This window comes from Lepidochelys kempii, chromosome 7 (assembly GCF_965140265.1).
Source record: "Lepidochelys kempii isolate rLepKem1 chromosome 7, rLepKem1.hap2, whole genome shotgun sequence".
NCBI lineage: Eukaryota > Metazoa > Chordata > Testudines > Cheloniidae > Lepidochelys > Lepidochelys kempii.
Genome location: NC_133262.1, coordinates 89,383,758 through 89,405,865, shown reverse-complemented (window position 1 = coordinate 89,405,865; position 22,108 = coordinate 89,383,758). Strand labels below are relative to the sequence as shown.

The 22,108-nt window shown below is 39.5% G+C and overlaps 1 protein-coding gene across 3 annotated transcripts in view; it reads left to right on the top strand.

Moving 5' to 3' along the window:
• The window catches only part of PRKG1 (protein kinase cGMP-dependent 1), a 901,242-nt gene that overhangs the window by 873,966 nt on the left and 5,168 nt on the right, over positions 1-22,108 (top strand). For all 3 annotated transcript variants that reach the window (XM_073353692.1, XM_073353693.1, XM_073353691.1), the window contains 6 exons: positions 7,153-7,242; positions 10,681-10,822; positions 14,670-14,833; positions 20,043-20,165; positions 20,262-20,324; positions 21,571-21,637. In XM_073353692.1, coding sequence (XP_073209793.1) covers positions 7,153-7,242; positions 10,681-10,822; positions 14,670-14,833; positions 20,043-20,165; positions 20,262-20,324; positions 21,571-21,637 — 649 coding nt within the window. The remainder of the gene's footprint in view (positions 1-7,152; positions 7,243-10,680; positions 10,823-14,669; positions 14,834-20,042; positions 20,166-20,261; positions 20,325-21,570; positions 21,638-22,108) is intronic.

Here is a 22,108-nt window from a genome sequence, read left to right as displayed (position 1 = left end):
CAGAACCCTCACTCCTTTGCAGCTGAATTCCACTGGAGATGGGCGCTCAGCAGAAAAGATAATATAGCATGGGGCTTTATTGTTTACCCAGGTAAACTCCACAGAGCTGGAGCAGAGATGATGTGTCCCTAACATACTCACTTCTCCCCTGGTTGTCTAATCTCATTTTCTACCTCTGTGCAGACCTTGGATGGCAGAGGGGCCTCTGTGAGGTTTAAAAGAAGAGGGAACAGGAGGCTGCTAAGTCTTACTTTCACTCTGGAGGAAGGAGAGCTGCACACAAAAGATTTCTCTGTGCCTGGATCTAGACCTATAAAAGTAACAAATACTGTCTCCTAGTATTGAGATGAAATGGAACAATAACTTTGCCAGGGAGTTACCTGTATATTTCTGATGAGTAGTGGTTTATTTTCCTGTACTCTACATTAGACATCAGACAAAGAGAAATGTTTTCTAGTGTCTTATCTTACATGAGCATTAAATTACACAGGCTTGAAATGAAAATTGTATATATATACATTTTATTAGGGATTAAAGCACCATCTGTTATAGCCTTTGTAATATGTTTATTTCAACCTCATGCCTGATTCATTTGCCACAACAATTGCTGTATTAAGTAAACAGAGTGGCACTATGTAATGCTTCAATTATCTTACACTTTGCTTTTCTTTTATATCTGATCCATAAAAATGCCACAGTTATCTAGATTTGAGATAGCACTGAAATTGCAAGTACTCCTTATAGACTATTACAGCATACAAATTATTTTCTAAAGTTTTTAATGTGCCACTGTCTGAATCAATATACTAATGTAATGAAAGGTGCCATTATATAACAGAGCTACAGAATATGTCCACTAAAAACATAAAGGATATTTTAACATAATTGAAAGAGAACATAGTCTTAAGATGAGGAGCCTGATCCTGCAAACTTTTACATGACTAGTACCATTGACCTCAATAGCTGATGAAATATATTCTAATCAACTTTTTCCCTTCTTTTTGTGTGTAAATAATGCTTATGTAAGATAAACAGAAATACTTTCCAGTATCTTATCTTAAGGTCTATGAAGAATACTGGAAAAGAAAGCACTAAAATAAGGTTGCTCATGTAATGAACCATTTGCAAGACTGCTATAAGGATGGATAAACCTAAAGATGTTAAAATTGATCAGAAACTGTTTAGATAGGTTTATGCTACATACTTATGGTGGCATGTAGAGTATATACTCAGTAGCCCCACTTCCCCAGCATGGGTATAAATATCAGAGTAGCTGGTGAGAAGAGTAAAGAGATGCCCAAGTACATGCCCTCCATGGCTTTCTACTTCCCCAAGTCATGCCTCCCATCTACATTGCTATTTTTAGCAATATATTGTCCTGTTGCTGGATCCTTTCCAAGATCTTAACCATAATAAGTAGTTAATTAAATTACTCTAATTTTGACTAACTATACAAGTTTGTACTGAAGCCTAATAAGTGTCAAAATAAGGTGCAAAATTTACCAGTATTTAAGTGAGGATCTAAAAGATGGGTTCATTTTTCTTTCCTTTAATCTTTTGTGACCACATATGGTACTTTTTAGCTACGGTGAATCAAGACTAATGTTTCACAAGTAGAGGAGCATTTACTGTTTTTAACTGTTTTTTTCTGTGGTTATTGACACTTTTGAAAGCAAGAGACAAGTAACATTGACTCAAACTTTGCCAGCTTCCTAACACAGGTCAGCAAGTGCTCCTCAGTCCTGACCTGGATCCTAAGCCTTAGACTTTTCCAGTAGAGGTGAAAAGATGAATAGTTATGCCAAAATGTGTGATAGTTTTTTTATTACTATTGTTGTTATCATTAGTACCCTAAGTGACAATGTGCGGTGTGCTCTACAAACAGAGACCAAAGACAAACTCTGCCCAATTTTGTAATGTAATGTCCAATAGGGACTATGTGTTTCATGTTACCTCAGCTAGTATTTAACCAAATACCTCCAAAAATAAAAGATTAATGCATTAAACAACTGCATCTTGATCAATCAAGCATCCCGCTAGTCTGTCCTTGCCTCATGGCATATGTCACACAACAGCTCCTTGAGAGGTATAACAAAGTACGCTTTTTACTTTGAACTGCTCGATTTTGCAACACCTTCTGTTTTCATTATAAAAAGAAAAGGAGTACTTGTGGCATCTTAGAGACTAACCAATTTATTGGAGCATGAGCTTTCGTGAGCTACAGCTCACTTCATTGGATGCATACCGTGGAAACTGCAGCAGACTTTATATACACACAGAGAATATGAAACAATACCTCCTCCCACCCCACTGTCCTGCTGGTAATAGCTTATCTAAAGTGATCATCAAGTTGGGCCATTTCCAGCACAAATCCAGGTTTTCTCACCCTCCATCCCCCCACACAAATTCACTCTCCTGCTGGTGATAGCCCATCCAAAGTGACAACTCTCTACATAATGTGCATGATAATCAAGTTGGGCCATTTCCTGCACAAATCCAGGTTCTCTCACCCCCTCATCCCCCTCCCAAAAACCACACACACAAACTCACTATCCTGCTGGTAATAGCTCATCCAAAGTGACCACTCTCCCTACAATGTGCATGATAATCAAGGTGGGCCATTTCCAGCACAAATCCAGGTTTTCTCACCCCCCCACCCCCATACACACACAAACTCACTCTCCTGCTGGTAATAGCTCATCCAAACTGACCACTCTCCAAGTTTAAATCCAAGTTAAACCAGAACATCTGGGGAGGGGGTAGGAAAAAACAAGGGGAAATAGGTTACCTTGCATAATGACTTACCCACTCCCAGTCTCTATTTAAGCCTAAATTAATAGTATCCAATTTGCAAATGAATTCCAATTCAGCAGTTTCTCGCTGGAGTCTGGATTTGAAGTTTTTTTTGTTTTAAGATAGTGACCTTCATGTCTGTGATTGCGTGACCAGAGAGATTGAAGTGTTCTCCGACTGGTTTATGAATGTTATAATTCTTGACATCTGATTTGTGTCCATTTATTCTTTTACGTAGAGACTGTCCAGTTTGACCAATGTAAATGGCAGAGGGGCATTGCTGGCACATGATGGCATATATCACATTGGTGGATGTGCAGTTGAACGAGCCTCTGATAGTGTGGCTGATGTTATTAGGCCCTGTGATGGTGTCCCCTGAATAGATATGTGGGCACAGTTGGCAACGGGCTTTGTTGCAAGGATAAGTTCCTGGGTTAGTGGTTCTGTTGTGTGGTATGTGGTTGTTGGTGAGTATTTGCTTCAGGTTGCGGGGCTGTCTGTAGGCAAGGACTGGCCTGTCTCCCAAGATTTGTGAGAGTGTTGGGTCATCCTTTAGGATAGGTTGTAGATCCTTAATAATGCGTTGGAGGGGTTTTAGTTGGGGGCTGAAGGTGACGGCTAGTGGCGTTCTGTTATTTTCTTTGTTAGACCTGTCCTGTAGTAGGTAACTTCTGGGAACTCTTCTGGCTCTATCAATCTGTTTCTTTACTTCCGCAGGTGGGTATTGTAGTTGTAAGAAAGCTTGACAGAGATCTTGTAGGTGTTTGTCTCTGTCTGAGGGGTTGGAGCAAATGCGGTTGTATCACAGAGCTTGGCTGTAGACGATGGATCGTGTGGTGTGGTCAGGGTGAAAGCTGGAGGCATGCAGGTAGGAATAGCGGTCAGTAGGTTTCCGGTATAGGTGATAGCCCATCTTTATGTGACCATTGTTTATTAGCACTGTAGTGTCCAGGAAGTGGATCTCTTGTGTGGACTGGACCAGGCTGAGGTTGATGGTGGGATGGAAATTGTTGAAATCATGGTGGAATTCCTCAAGGGCTTCTTTTCCATGGGTCCAGATGATGAAGATGTCATCAATATAGCGCAAGTAGAGTAGGGGCTTTAGGGGACGAGAGCTGAGGAAGCGTTGTTCTAAATCAGCCATAAAAATGTTGGCATACTGTGGGGCCATGCGGGTACCCATAGCAGTGCCGCTGATCTGAAGGTATACATTGTCCCCAAATGTAAAATAGTTATGGGTGAGGACAAAGTCACAAAGTTCAGCCACCTGGTTAGCCGTGACATTATCGGGGATAGTGTTCTTGACGGCTTGTAGTCCATCTTTGTGTGGAATGTTGGTGTAGAGGGCTTCTACATCCATAGTGGCCAGGATGGTGTTATCAGGAAGATCACCGATGGATTGAAGTTTCCTCAGGAAGTCAGTGGTGTCTTGAAGGTAGCTGGGAGTGCTGGTAGCGTAGGGCCTGAGAAGGGAGCCTACATAGCCAGACAATCCTGCTGTCAGGGTGCCAATGCCTGAGATGATAGGGCGCCCAGGATTTCCAGGTTTATGGATCTTGGGTAGTAGATAGAATATCCCAGGTCGGGGTTCCAGGGGTGTGTCTGTGCGGATTTGATCTTGTGCTTTTTCAGGAAGTTTCTTGAGCAAATGCTGTAGTTGCTTTTGGTAACTCTCAGTGGGATCAGAGGGTAATGGCTTGTAGAAACTCGTGTTGGAGAGCTGCCGAGCAGCCTCTTGTTCATATTCCGACCTATTCATGATGACAACAGCACCTCCTTTGTCAGCCTTTTTGATTATGATGTCAGAGTTGTTTCTGAGGCTGTGGATGGCATTGCGTTCCGCATGGCTGAGGTTATCGGGCAAGTGATGCTGCTTTTCCACAATTTCAGCCCGTGCACGTCGGCGGAAGCACTCTATGTAGAAGTCCAGTCTGCTGTTTCGACCTTCAGGAGGAGTCCACCTAGAATCCCTCTTTCTGTAGTGTTGGTAGGGAGACCTCTGTGGATTAGTATGTTGTTCAGAGGAATTTTGGAAATATTCCTTGAGTCGGAGACGTCGAAAATAGGATTCTAGGTCACCACAGAACTGTATCATGTTCGTGGGGGTGGAGGGACAAGAAGGAGAGGCCCCGAGATAGAACAGCTGCTTCTGCTGGGCTGAGAGTATAGTTGGATAGGTTAACAATATTGCTAGGTGGGTTGAGGGAACCATTGCTTTGGCCCCATAGTCACTTGAGATTATCAGGCCCATAATGCTTAACACAAACAGAGCCCTGTGCATGGGTGTTGTCATAAATATAAAGGGAAGGGTAACAACCTTCCTGTATACAATACTATAAAATCCCTCCTGGCCAGAGCACAAAATCCTTTTACCTGTAAAGGGTTAAGAAGTTCAGGTAACCTGGCTGGCACCTGACCAAAAGGACCAATAAGGGGACAAGATACTTTCAAATCGGGGGGGGGAGGGGTTGGTCTGTCTGTTCTGTGTGCTTGCCAGACACAGATCAAGGAAGCAAGCAATCCAGCTCCATTAGAATTAGTAAATACTAGCAAGGGAATGCATTAGCTTATTTTTGTTTTGGCTTGTGATTTTCTCTGTGCTGAGAGGAAGGTGTATTCCTGGTTTTCTTTTTGTAACGTTAAAGTTTGGCCCAGAGGGAAATCCTCTGTTTTTGAATCTGATTGCCCTGTAAGATTATCTTCCATTCTAATTTTAGAGGTGCTTCTTTTACCTTTTTTCTTTATAATAAAGTTCTGTTTCTTTTAGAATCTGATTGGGTTTTTTTAGTGTCCTAAAAAAAGCCAAGGTTGGTCTGTGCTCATCTTGTTTATTCTCAAGCCTCCCCAGGAAAGTGGGTGGGGGGGCTTGGGGGGATATTAGGGGGGAGTAGGAACTCCAAGTGGTCCTTTCCCTGAGTTTGTCTACATCACTTGGTGGTGGCAGCATTACCTAATCCAAGGTACAAGAGAGAATTTGTGCCTTGGGGGGTTTTTAACCTAAGCTGGTAGAAATAAGCTTAGGGGGTCTCTCATGTGGGTCCCCACGTCTATACCCTAGAATTCAGAATGGGGAGGGAACCCTGACAGTGGAGAGGGAACCCTGACAGGTGTAATTGCACAATTACAGAATATACTACAGAATCCACTCATTGCTGAAGAATTTTGCTCCAGAATCTAACCTTTTGAGATTTTTTAAAATAATGTTCTATATGATGTGGTTGCAAAGAAAACCTTCCAAATGTGAGATCTGAGTGTAAACAGACATAGCATAGTATGCGTCTTTTTTCAGAGAGCCTGAAATGATAACTCTCACAGACATAACAATAGCTCTGAGAATAGTTCGCCTCAGTGCTGTGGTAACTCTGAAATCTAATGATAGTGATTTAAATGTCAACACTGGGAGCTAATGTACTTATACAACAAACCCAAACTGTCTCCCAGACCTTAACTTCCAAGGAGCCAAAAACTCCAACGGTCCTCTACCCATCTGCCAAAATGTACAGCTTCCTCCCAGAAAGATTCTGCAATGCAGCTTCATGTTGTCAGTACGAAGATCTTCAGCACCTTTAAAATGAAAAATATATGGCAGAGTAAAATTAATTGAGTTTAATATCAAATGAGATAATATAATAATGTAGAATTCTTTGTATTATTTTCATCTTTAATTAAATAAACAAACTCAGTGTATTTAATTTATCTGAAGCTGGTACACAACTTCCAGTCTGCTTCACAAGAACGTTGCAGAAATGTGTAGTAGGGAATGTTTTCCCATAGAATTTTGGTCAAGCCTGACATACAGTACATGCTGAATACATGTTACTTGCCCCAACTATCTCATTAGGCAGATTTTCCCACATATTCAATCATCCTGGATGATGAAACAAGCATCTTTTGATATTTTTATAAGGTCTATGAAATGTATTAGCAAATTGTGTTAAATTCTTACATGAACCAAAATTAAGAGACATTCTTTTGAAATTATTAAATGAAAGGAAGGCTTCAGATCTATAGATTGACTCCTTACTTTGAAGGATAAATGATATACTCATTATAAGAAATGGTGTACATATTGTCTTGCTTCTCTTTCAAGTGATCTTGGAAAGCAGCAACATCAGGCTAAGTAGTTAGAAATATCATGCCCTAAATTTAGTTCCCAGGGTAGCAACATCATCCTCTTATAATACACTTCAACACTAAAATACTGTATCTGTTCTGCTGAAACATTTCAAGTATGATACAACAGAATTAAGACAGTAAATGATAATCATGGTTAATAAGGAGTGTGAAGTATCACAGGAATATATTTTAACAAAAAGAATGCTTTAACTTTTATCGCATTTTCTTGTTTGCAAATAATAGGCTATACAGGACATTCAAGGACAGCAAGTATTTATATATGTTGATGGAAGCCTGTCTAGGTGGAGAGCTTTGGACAATTCTCAGGGACAGGTAAGAAATTTTAGAAACCTATCTGGAAAGGAAAATTATATGTCAGTATGAACTGTAATGTTGTATATCTTTATTCCTAGCAGACAATCTCTAACATACATTAAAGGCAAGATCGCTAAATCTCACCAAGCTGTGCTTGGCACAGGACACAAAACGTGGAGAAAGTCTTGTTTCCCTCTCCACCCCATCCTTGATATGACCAGTGACTAAAGTGGCCTGTCATAACTTGGAGTAACCTAAGGGTTGCTCTAAATTACACTAACTAGGACAGTGATCACTCCACCAGCTGAGGATTGTCCTCTACCACCTTACCATGCCCCCTTCCAGACCCTTCCACTTAGCCTGAGTCTCTTAGGAACCATAAAAAGGAAACAGAGCCAGGGGAGAGGATCTGATTTATAGTGTCCTAAATTGCAAAGAGTGTATGCAGAACTTTCACCCAAAATATTTTGGGAGGGGGAGTGAGTAAGGGAGACAGAGGGAAGAAGCAAGCAAGAGGAGGCAGTAGCCTCCCTTATAAACTTTAGACTAGCCCAACAGTGAGCGCACTTACCTAGGGGAGACCTGGGTTCAATTTCCCTTCCCTGATGTGAAGCTGGAATTTGAAATTGGATCTCTCACCTTACAGATGACTTCCCTAATCAAAGTTATTGGATACTTTTAACATTAGTGTGTCTGGCCCAAATTCACAAAGCTACTTAGGCACCTAAACCTGAGACTTAGTCGGGTTGAGGTACCTAAGTCCCAGTTTTGGCTCCACCATGATTCACAAAACTCCTGCTGAACCCCATAGTCACCTAAACTCACTCAGCACCTAAGTTTTCAGAGTAAAAGTTCCCTATGTGCCGCCTGTATTTCAGCCTCTGATGACGTGTGTTGCTGCCTCCCTTTAGGGATATGTGTACACTGCAATTAAAAACTTGTGGCTGGCCTGTGCCAGCTGACTCGGGCTCATGGGGTTCGGGCTAAAGGGCTATTTAACTGAAGTGTAGGTGTTTGGGATTGGGCTGGAGCCTGAGCTCTGGGACCCTATCAGAGGGTCCCAGAGCCCAGACTCCAGCTCAAGCGAACATCTACACCACAATTTTACAGCTCCGTGGTCAAAGCCCTGCGAGCCCAAGTCAGCTTACAAGGGCCAGCTGCAGGAGTTTAACTGACGTGTAGATATAGCCTTTGTGGCTCTCTCCGTCTGTGTCTCAGTTCCTCATCTGGGGATAATATGGGGATATTAAATAGAATGGGGATAATAGCCCCTTACTCCACAGGGGTTTTAAAAAGATAAATTCCTAAATATTTTTGAAGCACCTCAGACACATAGTATGAGTGCCATAGAAAAGCCCATGGGGGAATTAATAATTCTGTCATCAGATCAGAATTTGAATACTGTGTAGCCAATAAGGCATGGGCCAATGAACAATGAGGAGAACACAAGGTGCTCAGGCAACTTTAATTCTGGCATTTCCCAACTTTTGGTTGCTTGACTTTGTAACCTTAATAACATTCTTTTATCTTAGCTTTTTGGGTGTAATATATATGTTACGTTCATATGAGGGGAGATAACCATGTGATAAACTGTACACAAACACTCTATAAATATATGTACACAATTAGAAATGTAATAGATATGATTACATTTGTAAATTGAATGTTGTTCTCAGAGTAAACAGGCAATTCAAACATTAAAGGAAAATGGAGCTGAAAACAAATATAAAACTGATATTTTAATTATCTCTAAGACGTTACTTTTATTTTTTTATATATTCTTCTTCTTTTAAAAATCTGCTTGCCTTCAATATATTTAAAAAGCATTACAACTCCAAAGCTAACAGGTGTCTGGATTTATTCTTTTTTAATTTTTTTCAAAAGTCTGATACATTCTTTCATTCTTTTGCTCTTTGAATTGTGGTTTCTACTGCCATCTAGCTTAGAATCTGCACATTTATTTTAGTTTCAGTTAGTAGAACTCAAACAATTCTGCTGTCAAAAACTAATTATGATTTCAAGTAACTATAAATTAATTCCGAAAGATTGGGAAGTGATTCACTTCTTTAAATAGTTTCCAAACTGGTAATAAAATAAGACTGCTAATGCATTTTATGCTAAATTTGAAATTAACACTTCAAATTCCAAGTAATAGCTTTTTATTTTTGTCTCAGTCATGAACAGTATCTAACATTACTCTTTGATCCATTTTAATAGTTCTAGTTCAAAACTTATATATTATGTACATATGAAAGATGTATGATACAAATTTTTCTTTGAATTACATATTCTTCTTTTTTGTTATGACTTCATATTTATTTCATAATTGTGTCTAATGTAACTTAATATTTTGTTAAGTTTGGAACTTTGGTTTAAAACAATGCTTCATGTGAATTCAACTAGTGAGTAAAATGCTAACCTCATGAGTGGAAACCAAACAGAAATGAGTTTGCTAATGGCTATTTTCCAATTAACAGAGGGCTTCCAAACTGTGTATATATTGTATTGATTACATCAAGGAAAGTGAGTAGATCGGACTGGCTATTGAAGAGTCCATTAGTAGGAGGAAGTAAGTGGGTCTCCCTTAGGGTTGCTAACTCTGACTTAAGCTATTCTGGGAGATTTTTTTTCCCCAAGGTGACATAATGTCATTTTCTTAAAATATCCTATTAAAATCTCCTGGGTTGCTTTCACCGGGAGATCAATGCCAATTCCGGGAGACTCCAGGCCAATCCTGGAGGGTTGGCAACCCTAGTCTCCCTAATTATAAATATAGAAGACTAGTTTGGCAGCTAAATAGTAAATAGCTAACCTATAACTGGATAGTAGCTATTCCTCTGATCAATTTGAGATACCAGTATCTTCTCTTTCCCACCTGAATAAAACATAAGCGCAACTTGAACTAAGAAGCTTTCCTTATTAATCTCAAAGCTATAAACTTGCCTTTCAACAAATTAGATAGACAAACAGAGAAACATGATTGTATCATATCTATACAGCTATTTCACAGTATGTTTCCTTCTGGCAGCTAAGGAGTGGCTAGACTAAGATCATAAAATATGTGAAACGTACTGTCTTGATGCCACAAGTCCTTGACGTAGTTACAGACAAAACTTTTTGAAAAATATGGTTTCATAGCGAAATTGTTTTGAACTATAATTATGTTTTAGGGCTTGATCCTTCAAGGTGAAGTAAGTGGGACTATGCATCTGTTTAAGAACTTTGTTGGAATGGGCCAGAACACTTAGCATCTTGCAAGGTCGAGGCCTTAAAATCTAGAGTAGTAAATCTACGTGGTCTTGCTTCCCTACATGCATAGCAGAGATTAATTCTTGTTAAACTTTATTTCATTGCTGTAATCATAGTGACATGCAGTAATGGTACAACCAAATATGCAACATTAAATGCAAATATTTTGAATGGCCACCAGATCTTTTCCCATTGTCTTTTATATAGAGGTTCATTTGAAGATTCTACGACCAGATTTTATACAGCATGTGTGGTGGAAGCTTTTGCCTATCTGCATTCCAAAGGAATAATTTATAGGGACCTCAAGCCAGAAAACCTTATTCTAGATCACCGAGGTTATGCCAAACTGGTGAGTGCTTACAATGTCTTTTTTTCTGTGCAGCAAAAAAATACTACAGTGCCATGTTTACTACACTAGAGTTAAGTCTCCATCGCCTTTTCCATCAGAAACTCCTACTCTAAGGAGTTTATAACTCACCCACAAAATAGTACTTCTGGCTGAAACTTAGCATTCAGAGTTGCAGTCCCAGAGTAAATTATTTAGAGAAGAGAACTAGGAAAAATCCTTCTAACCATTTTGATGCATACAGGGGCAAAAATAGAAGTTTACAATAGATGTTTCAATATTTTATTTGGCTGACGCTCATGAATCGCTTTACAGCCTACTGGTGCCAAATCCTGATGTGAACCAGTTGCTTTGCTTGTTTAAAAAAATAATTATTTGTTTTATGGACATATTAATCACATTTTGTTATTTCAAGAAATGATTACTCTCATTAATTGTTTTAAATCCTCAGGCTTGTCCTGCTAAAGTGTAGCTAATACAGAATGTTGCTGTATTAAGAGGCTTTTTCTATTTAGTTATTTTTTAAGCCTAAACTTCTAGATGAAGGCCTCAATCCTACAAGCACTTATGCATGCGCTTAGCTTGAGGCACAGGAGTATTCACTTGATTTCAAGTAATACCCTTCGACTGTTGCTTTGAATTTCGTATAGCCACTCACATGCCTAATGTTAAGCATGTTTAAAAGTGATTGCAGGATCAGGCCCTAAGTAATCTGAGAGACAGGTAAAACAACATCACTGCTGCCAGAGTTTTTACATATCTGTGTTACCTGATCTTGTTACTCCCTTTTTGAAATCTTTACATTGGACATTAGAGAAATTCTAGGTAGTCAAAATGTAGCAATGTATATTAGGTTTCATTTAGATTTGCTTAACAATGTTGGGCAACTAACAGGCAGGGGAAAGGTAACCCAGATTTGTGCTCACTTTTTAGTTAGTGGGCATAAATAATAGCCATTTAGACATTTTAATTACCTGATTTCACCTGCAAACCAGGAAATTAAATAGTCAAATATCATTATTTGCCCCTGCAAAAGCGGAAGCTGGGGCTGTAAAGGTCTGACTGGCTCTCTGAAAAGTATCTGCCATTAGACATGTGCACATGACTACTAAATATTAAGGACTGAATTATGTCCCTTCATGGACAACTTGCTAGAAGAATGAGGGTCCAGAAAACCTTTCCTTCCTCATTTATGCTTCTCCACCCCACCACACACACACACACACACCTTCATCCCTACCCAGGCAAAGTGTAAGAATAAAATGCTGCAGAGAGTATTTATATGTACGTTACTTTAAAAGTCTTTTATTTTAGTCAGAAATTATTGATTTGAAGCAAGAACACAATATGCAAACACCTGCATAGTAGCATGACTAAAATATTCACCCTGAATCTATTAAAATAAGGGTAGGTTCAGGTTGTAGGCCAACCAAGCAAACATCATCCAGGAACACAAAGTGTTTGCAAAACTAGACATAGGCAATTCACTTAACCTTGGGCTTTCCATCCCCACACTCTTGTCCAGAAACATTTTGTGAACCCTAAATTTTAAAGTGACTTTGAGGGAAGGCAACTGGGGAGGAGGAGATTTTTCACTTGTTTATCCAAGATATTTGTTGAATTACTGCTAGAGCTCTCCTGTTGGCTCAGCGAGTCATAGGACCTCATGAGTTCAAACAGAGAAGTTTCAGTAGTTGGCAGCTAAAGTTCCACATCTTTTGACAACCATTTTAAAATGCAGTATAAATGGAGTTTTTAGTTTATTGAAAAGTGATCTCTAGCTTGCAGTCATGCCCTCCGTTTGTGGTTTCAAGCTTTATATCATATTGTCAGCCACTTTTTCAAATTGTGAAGCAAACACTTTCCACTAGAAATCTCCAGAAAATATGTCTATATTTCTATATATGGTCAATAAGAAGGTGGCATTCTTTTATTTCTTTATCATCCATGCCTTTGTCACTACATTACTGGATTATCCAGAGCTCTCAACATGGAGCTATAGCTTCAAAATATTCAGACATTGCAGTCAGGGCAGAAAGCAGCAACCTACTTTGTAAGAGTACATTGTACTTACACTTCACCATCCACATGGGCTACAGAATGATTTTTCTGGTGAAATTTAACATGTTAGTTTTCAGCTAGAACCATAAATAATTTTGTCCTGACAACCTGAGAGAGCATCTGACTCCCAATCTGATACTGTGGCAGTAGCAATCACTGGAGTTGCTTGAACACCCTTGTGTAAATAGGAAGGGACAGATGGCAGACCCTCAGATGGGGTCCTTAAATTAGAAATTAATGTCCTTCATCCAACTGTGTCTGGACTTGGTGATCTTCTTAATACACTGCAAGTCTCACCTATTTTCCTGGGCTTTTTCCAGGGAAGGGGATTTATTAAGTGGAGCTTGTTCTGAGTGTACCAGAAAATTTAAGAGCTATGGTGTTATGGGATTGTTTTTACTGTCTTTTGGTGTGTTTTCGGTTAAATGTTGTGGCCCTGATTCTGAGTTTCACCATGGCCTCCGTAAACCAGCTCTGGCATTAAGCTGGAAAATTCCCTTCTGAGGATTCCAGCATAAATCAGGGATATTCCCAAGTGGTGCAGAGCCATTCTCCCAATGCTGTATCTCCATGCCACAGATAGCATGCCAGAGGTGTAGCTAAGAGTTAAATGGGTTGTGTCAGGGGGTGGAATAGATGTGTACAGAAAGATGCTCACAAAAGACAGATTTACAGAGAAAACCTCATAGCTATAAATGGAGCTCTCCATAGGCAGTTGTTGCTCAGCACCCATCATTCAACCCAGTAATACAAAAGGATGGATTCTAGTCTGCTTATATTTGTTAATTTATTTAGATTTATCTCCAGCTGTACCTATCAAAATTCTCCAGGTGCTGAGAAGCAGTTAAAAGCACAAAGGCCCAATTCTGAGTTTAGCTTGGCAGAATTTGGGATGCAACAGGTGGCTGTATGCCATTTTGGTCCCTGGTCTAAATTATAACAGTTGCTGGGGCTGCTCTCTAGCATTTATGCTCTGCTGCAGTGACACTCTGTGGGTTGTTATTAAAAACCCAGAATAACTGAAGTACAGTGCCATCTCCTTAGCTGGGTGACAAATTGTTTTACTGTACCACTCTTTCTATTAAGTGAAAGTGAAACTTGAGGGTCTCCCTGGATACTGTCATTTTCAAAGCATAGAACTTTGTTCCACTGGCAGCCCCTGATCAAATCCCAATTGATGTGGTTCCATGTGCTAATCAAGGGGAAAAAATGTGGCCAACTGAGATTATTTTTTGTCATTGTTTGCTCTGTCTAAATTGTAGTTCTTGGGAACTGTTCAGATGGCATGAGTTACCATAGGAAGAGGAGAGCAAGCACAGCCTGCAGGTCAGGGCCTGTTCATGCTGCTCTGAACTGGTGCCTATCCTTTGATCTGGCCCTAATAAACTGACATGAATAGTTCATTACTCAGACAGGAGTTTGGTATTAAAAGAGGAAAAAAATGTGAGCCATGTGCAAATGTCCATCACTTGAACAGGGCAGACATTGATGCATGAATTTATTAGAACAGATCTAGTAACCACTAACTACCAAGAGATGTTTGGTTCGTTGTCACTCTCTCTTCTTACCTCAAAAAAAGCACTTGAGTTTACACTATGAATGCTAACTCAGGAAAAATGTCACACGGTGGTTGTATTTTATTTTTTAACAACCTAGCAAGCTCTGGTTTATGATAATATTCCCATGAGGAAACCTTTATTTCTGCTTTGCTTCACTCTAAGAAGAACAGAACACATCACTGAAACGTCCTTTATTTTTCTGCATTGATGGAATTCCTTTCCTTTCACAGGTTGATTTTGGCTTTGCAAAGAAAATAGGATTTGGAAAAAAAACATGGACTTTTTGTGGAACTCCAGAGTATGTAGCCCCAGAGATCATCCTGAACAAAGGTCATGACATTTCAGCAGACTACTGGTCACTGGGAATCTTAATGTATGAACTCTTGACTGGCAGGTATGGGCATTGGAACTGGAACTGCTGATAAAAATAGATCAGCAAATTACAGAATATTTCTGCCTTTGTCACTTTGATTAGAACAGTGGAAGACTCAGAGCTGGCATCTGTGATGATGACCTACAACAATCTGAAAACTTTACTGTTAAACCTAATCATTATTAAGAGCTCTCAAATTACAAGGAATTTTGTCACTAGGCAGTTTACAACTTTATTATGAAACACATGTAAAATGATACCAAAATCATGGCTATACTCTACCCTCATTTTCCCCGAGAATTCCTAATGAAAAAGGTGGAGCTGAATTTGCTGATGGGTGGGGGACTGAGGAGAGAGGTTTGCAATTCAGCCAGTGAGACATTAGGGCAGTGGAAGCTAGCAGCATCTGAAAGAGTAGGCAAACATAATGTGGTACAGCATCTTCAGTTTTTTCCTATTATAGCCAAAAATTTACAACAAAATGACACATGAATGCTATCACCTCATGACCCTTAGACGCTGCTCTTGCCTGTACTCATTAAGCATTTCTCAAGGCATCAGTGCTTGAAGGGCTTCCCTGGCACTGCTGCCTCAGCTCTCAGCTCTCCAGCACACAAGGCAGCAATGTCAAAGGAACTGAGTGTGTTCGCACTGAGGCATCAAATCATCAAGAGCAATCTATGGTTCAGTGATGCTCCTTAGTTGTTCAGGATGAGGTTCGAGATATATGCCAGTGGCAGACAAGAGAGAATACACCAGGCTCTCCAATAGGCATCCTGCCAGCTCTGCAGGAGGGGAACAGGAACATGACCCTGTCTCATCCCATCCCTTAAAGTTAACTTCCTCCTGTGGGCCAGGACACAGGCATGCCCATCAATTTGTGTTTCTTAGCTATTCTAAGTCAACAGCTAATGTTACTTCCATTCCTCGCTGAGAACAGCTCATTGGTGGCATGAAGGACAGCAACGTCCAGAAAAGTTATAATACACAAGCTATAATATTTCTTATTGTGTGGGGTCATAAACTCCTCCTCCTTTGCCTACCACTGTCAATAGGAGTTACATATATTGAATAAGGGGAGAGTTGAGCCATTAACATTGAAATAATGCAGCTTTTTCAAATGAGAGTCTCAAACAGGTAAGTAGCCCAGTTATAGTTATCTAGTGTATTCTACAGAATCATTTGAACAATTTTTAAAATGTTTACTTTAGTATCTGTTTTATACATAAAAGGTTACTACTATTTCCATGATTCAGAAATTTATTAGAATGTTTCCATTTACATAGAGTTCCCTAAAGGAACTTATTAAAAACACCAGCAATGAATCACATTTGGGATAGAAGATGCAGAACAGACTCAACAAGCTAGGTACAAAGTCAGTATTACTATCACAGATTCTGCATAGTAAAGTCCCTGAACTATGACAAAAGGTCAAATTTAAGTTTTCATTAAAAGCTATAAATAATTAAAAAGGCATACCCAGACTCCACTTTAAACAGTTCAATTTCTAATCCCTATGGGCACTCAGAAGTGAAAATATACCCCATCAGCACTTGTTGCTAAAAAAAACCCCTGCGTCTTTTCAGAGATCTGTGAATGGATGTCGGAAATAAATTATACAATCAGAACAAACTCTACAGAGCAAACATCCTATTGAATAATTTATTTTTTAATGTTACCATAAAACATAGTCCAGTTACCTATAATTCAGTTCTTTTTTAATAATTTCCATTGATAGTATCAATATTTATTTTAAGAATGTTTTCTATTTTTATCCATTTAAATTTTCACAGTTGCGGGAAGTAATGGGGGTCAGATAATAGGAGAATCAGCAGTAATTATTAAATGACAATTGATTTTGAGATTCAAAAAGTTAAAGCTTTATAACAGTTAAAATACAAATGGTCAACATCAAATGTCAAAATAGACAACAGTAAATTTCTTAACTCAAACTAAGTTCTCAAGCAGCATTTTTCTTGCTTTGCCTATCTACAGATTTAGATTATCAATGGAAATATTTTTCATTGTCTTATGTGTGCATAGTGAAATCGAAGTTTACCTGTATTTATCAATAAAATTTGAATCCTTCCAAGCCTATTTATAATTTAATCAAATTCTCTGTTAAATGTTGTATATGCTGTTAATAATTATACATAGATTTTGTCAAAAACCCACAAATATCATGTGGATTTTATTATCATAGTATAAAAATGGCATCATCTGTATGTTTAAATTCATTTAATGCACATACTGCAGGCACATAGCATTTGTCATAACGATCCATTAACTCTGATTTCCTGGTAGTGGCTTATATCATTTGGCTTCAGCAGGAGGTAAAAACAAAGTTGTACATGGCTAAGATTTTGTCATGGATATTTTTAGTAAAAGTCAGGGACAGGTCATGGGCTTCCGTAAATTTTTCTTCATTGCCCTTGACCTGTTCCTGACTTTTACTAAAAATATCCATGACAAAATGGGGAGCTGCTGGGTAGCTGTGGGGCTGGCTGGGAGCTCTTCTCGGGCCCCCACCCATGGGGGCTCAGAGCACCACTTGCAGTGGCTGGGACCTGCAAGGGGGCCAAGCCAGGAGCTGCAGAATCCCCCCGCAGCGGCTCGGAGCGCCCCCGCCACCCAAGACAGCTGGGAGCTGCAGGGTACCCTTTACCACCCGTGGCAGCCGGGAGCTGCGGGGGGTCCTCCTGCTGCCCACGACAGCTGGAAATTATGGGGTCCCCGTCGCCTGTGGTGGCTGGGAGCTGTGGGGTTCTCCCATTGCCCGCGGCAGCTCGGGGAGCCTCCGCTGCCTCTGGCTGAAGTCAGAGAGGGCACCAGGATCCTGCAGTTCCCAGCTGCCGCAGGCTGAAGTTATGGAGATCTTTGGAAGTCACAGATTCTGTGACTTCCGTGACAAAATTTTAGCCTTATACATGACCAATGGGGTTGGAAAATACTCCTGATATGCAGGAAGCATGAAGATCACTTTCCCATGGCACCAGTTTTGAACTAATATAGTATCTTAGAAAGACATACCACCCTCAGCCTGTGTGTTAAATCCCCACTAGCCTATATAGTGTTCTTACACACACATTAAGGGTACCCTTTAACACAGATAACTATGCTAAAGGATAACAATGTTCCCGTTATTTGTCCACCAGTGTAGATCCCTTTAAAATTTGAACCAATTTTGAAACTGAATTTCACATACACTTTATGTAAACATATATTTCTGTGTCAGTTCTAAATTTTGTTACCTGTCATTTTTCAATGCTCTAGATGTAGCATTACAGACAAGAAGCAGCTAGTGACTGTTTCATCTTCACTAGACCATCCGTTATTGGGAATATATCTATCAGGTCTACCCTCAATACTCTTGTAAAACTTTAAATTCAAAGAAATATAACAAATTTGAATCTTACTTTTGGCCATTGAACTTCTGTACAGAACATATGCATTTTTAAATTGATATTTTCTTACATTACACATATCTTATAAAAATACTTACATCTTAAATATACAATAACTTAAAAATCTATGCAGAACAACATAGTATTTCACAGTATTACATGTTTACAAACAATTTTTAAATATTTTAAGTATTTTAAATATCCCTAGATGACTGTGCATCAGAGGAATACATGCATTTAGTCTTATAAACTACTCTTGCTGAAGGTACAGAAACTTCTGTACAATGTCTCATTATTCAAGGTCTTGCTACTGAAAATACTAGTCCCATATATTTCTTTGAAGGCTGTTTAATGTAACTTCAAAATTAATTGGAAGGAGCAGCATCTTCTCATCCTCAGGAGCTGTAGTACTATCTGCTGCCCATGTGCACCTCCTATGCAATGATTTTATCCAGTGGATCCACACAGTGACAAACACACTGGCCGTACACCCAGCCTCCCCAGCTACAGAGAAAGACACCAAGGATCATAGGGCCCTGGACTGTCCCCAGCATAGCTTTGTTACATTTATCAAAAATACACAACAGCTTCATTATACCCTTTTCTTCATAACGTTCCCAAAGAGGATGGATATTGTTTGTTATATTGCTACTTGTCCAAATTTATCGTGCACAGAGGACCTCATGGTCTAAAGATGTGCAAATAAGTTAGAAAAGACTCTTTGAGAATTTAGATTGTACAACACTTCAGTTTGCTAGCTCTACAAAATGCTTTTTTTCTGTAGGATAGTGAAAATTTAACTGTCAAGATGGGTCTGAATCTGCCACTGGTGTTGGATGAATTTCCCCCATGAGACAGGGCTAGATTGTGACTTTAGGCATAGCCCTACGTGGTACGTAAACTACACTAACCTTGGAAAATATTGTCACTCAGAGAAACACAGCATGGAGTCACAGCTCTTTCCTTGCCTCTTTCTTGTTCTTGGGGGTAATAAGCCAGCAGTAAATTACTCCTCACTCTGTTCTGGCTCAGCTATTCTGGCCATTGAGCAAGGCGTCTAACTTTTTCTCACCCCTTCTCCACTTGCTTCTGGTAGGGAGAAAGCGAGTTAATCCCACTTACTCCTATGCATCTGACCCCAAGACCTGGGTAACCTGCCTTAAGGTGTAAGAGGGGATTTCTTACTCTCTTTTATGGGTTTGTAGTCCAAGTCACAATCTAGCCCAAAGTGAACAACCTATACCATCCATATTTAAGGGCATTTTGTTCACCTATCACTGTACTCTGACATGTCTTTGTGCTTTTAAATGAGAGTATTTATTCCATCCTCTATCCAGTGCCATTTGAAAAGTGATTATATAATAAGTGTAGTACAAAAGTAAGTCAGGAAACAGGGGACCTGAGATCAGGACTGAGTCCAGCCCCTTGCTTCTTAGGCTGGCAGAACATGGGATCACGGCTGAAATAGGATGTTTAGCCCATATGGAAGAAGGACTGCCTTTAATTGCTCTTTAATTCCCTCTCCTACCAACCCTTGGAGCAACATTGATGAAGTCCAGACAAAACCACACCCAGAACTCTTTGGCCGTAGAAGGGATTACCATGGCATGGACTTTGGAGATGAAAGGGAACATCCTGGAGAACTTCCTAAAGGATATAAAATAAAATGTTAATGGTCCAGCCTTTCAATATTCCTGAGAGCACAGGATAAGAAATATTATTACTTTTGTAATTTATCTCCTCTGATTTGTTGTATAATAGGATGGTATGAGATTTAAAGACAGACCTTTAACTTTCACTTTCCACCCTCCTCCCACTTCCTAAAGTCCACCTTTCTCAGGCCCAGATCCCATGAAGACCTATAACATCATATTAAGGGGGATTGACATGATTGAATTTCCAAAGAAGATTGCCAAAAATGCTGCTAATTTAATTAAAAAACTATGCAGGTAAATACTTTAAATACAATAACCTTTATCTTATGAGTAAAGAAATATGTCTTTCTGAAAAAACATTATTAAACAACTTTGTCACTCTCTTTATAGGGACAATCCATCAGAAAGGTTAGGGAACTTGAAAAATGGAGTAAAAGATATCCAAAAGCACAAGTAAGTGTGTTTCACAACTATCAATTAATTGCTTTCATATGGAAAAATTGTTCATTTCAGACACAAAACACTTCTGAAAACATTTCTCTTCTAACTGGTTCTTTGGATGTTAGGTTATTTTACATTATGTCAGCAGTCTTTTCATATTTTGGAGTCTATTCTAGCCTTCCTTACATGGCAAATAGGGTAGTATGTTAAGTGAATGAGCTTTTTTCCTTAAATTTGCATCCAAATGGCATTTTGCAATATGGAAAATTAAGTCACCATCAGTTTATTTTTAACCCCCTTGTATATGCCACCAGTTTCCAAAGTCATCTTTTGCTTTTAAACTGTGCCTATGCCCCCGTGGTTAAGCCTATAGTTCCTGTTGATCCTATTCCATTGGCACTGATAGTATAGAGCCTCTGACTGATATTTCACTTGCTCTTCTTGGTCTCAGTAGTTCAGTCATGGGCGCAGTCTCCACTCTGCTTGACATATCAATAGCAGGTAAAACAGAGCATGGAGTGCCAGCATCTATTGGAAGGAAAAAATTTGCCTTTCCACTCTGCCCTGTGAAAGTGGTATGAGTCTTTCACTGCTTCCTCCTTGCTCCAAGAGGGTAGCCCCGTAGACAGTTCTCCCCCACCTCATCCCCAATCAGTTTAGCTGTGCTGGCCACTATTTTGGGTGGTGGAGCCATGACTCTACCCACTCTCTGCTTAACTGTTTGAGCAACCCCTTACTCCTATGCAACCTGATCTAAGGTCTGTGGAGGCACCACAAAGGCATGGGGACAGTGCTGTGCTACTTTCCCTTATAATCTGTGCAGGCCTGCAGCCTGAGCTACAGTCTGGCTCAGAGGATCTGAATAAAGAACTTTGGGAGTGTGGAACCCACAAAGACCCTGCAGGAGGTAAGAAGAAGCTGTCAGGACACCTGTAGTGAAGACTGGCTAGGTCACACCCTGAGCAGTCAGGAGGATGTCACCTAGTGCACTTTTCAAATCATGTGTAACTTACGCCACCCTTTACATCACCATGAGATTTCTGTGCATATTTTGGTTTGCATAAAGAAAAACTTCAAAAATGTATTTCATAAAATCAACAGAAAAATTATGATGACTATAAATCAGATGATCTGAAGAAACTGCATGTCGGAATTAAAAATCTGTTTTAAGCTATTTGAATCATGTTATGTGTGTTACAGTGATATTTGAGCTGTATATCTAACATCTTGATTTGTCCTAACATTATCCCCTTTCTAGATGGTTTGAGGGCTTTAACTGGGAAGGGTTAAGAAAAGGTACATTGACACCTCCTATAGTACCAAGTGTAAGTACACTTCTTACTTTTGTCCTTGCCAGTCAATCAGGAATGGTTTCCTCTGTGTCATTTGTGTAAAGTTCCAGTATACCTATACCTTAGTAGAGGTAATAGTAGCACGCAGCGAAACTTGTCTGAAGATACTTACCAAAGACCAGTAAAAAATAGATCACTTATGACAGGTTTTCTTTTATTAATGTCAAATACATTTTGTCTTGTGGCTGAGTCTTCATCGGGAGGCCCTGTGATTAAATGTTCTTTCCAGCAGCTGAAGTGGGGTGAGCCTGTCACTAAATGAGTTCTTCTTTCTCTTTGCCTTTCTCCTTCTGCACCACAGGGTTTTTGATCTCTCAATATTTCCTATCTTTTTTCTCTCTGTTCTGTCTTTTTTTCTTTCTTTTTGCTCTTCTCTTCTTTTGGGCTTTCCTCTATGCACTATTTCCCCTTCCAACCCTCTTTGTGCCTCTTCTCCTTTTTTCA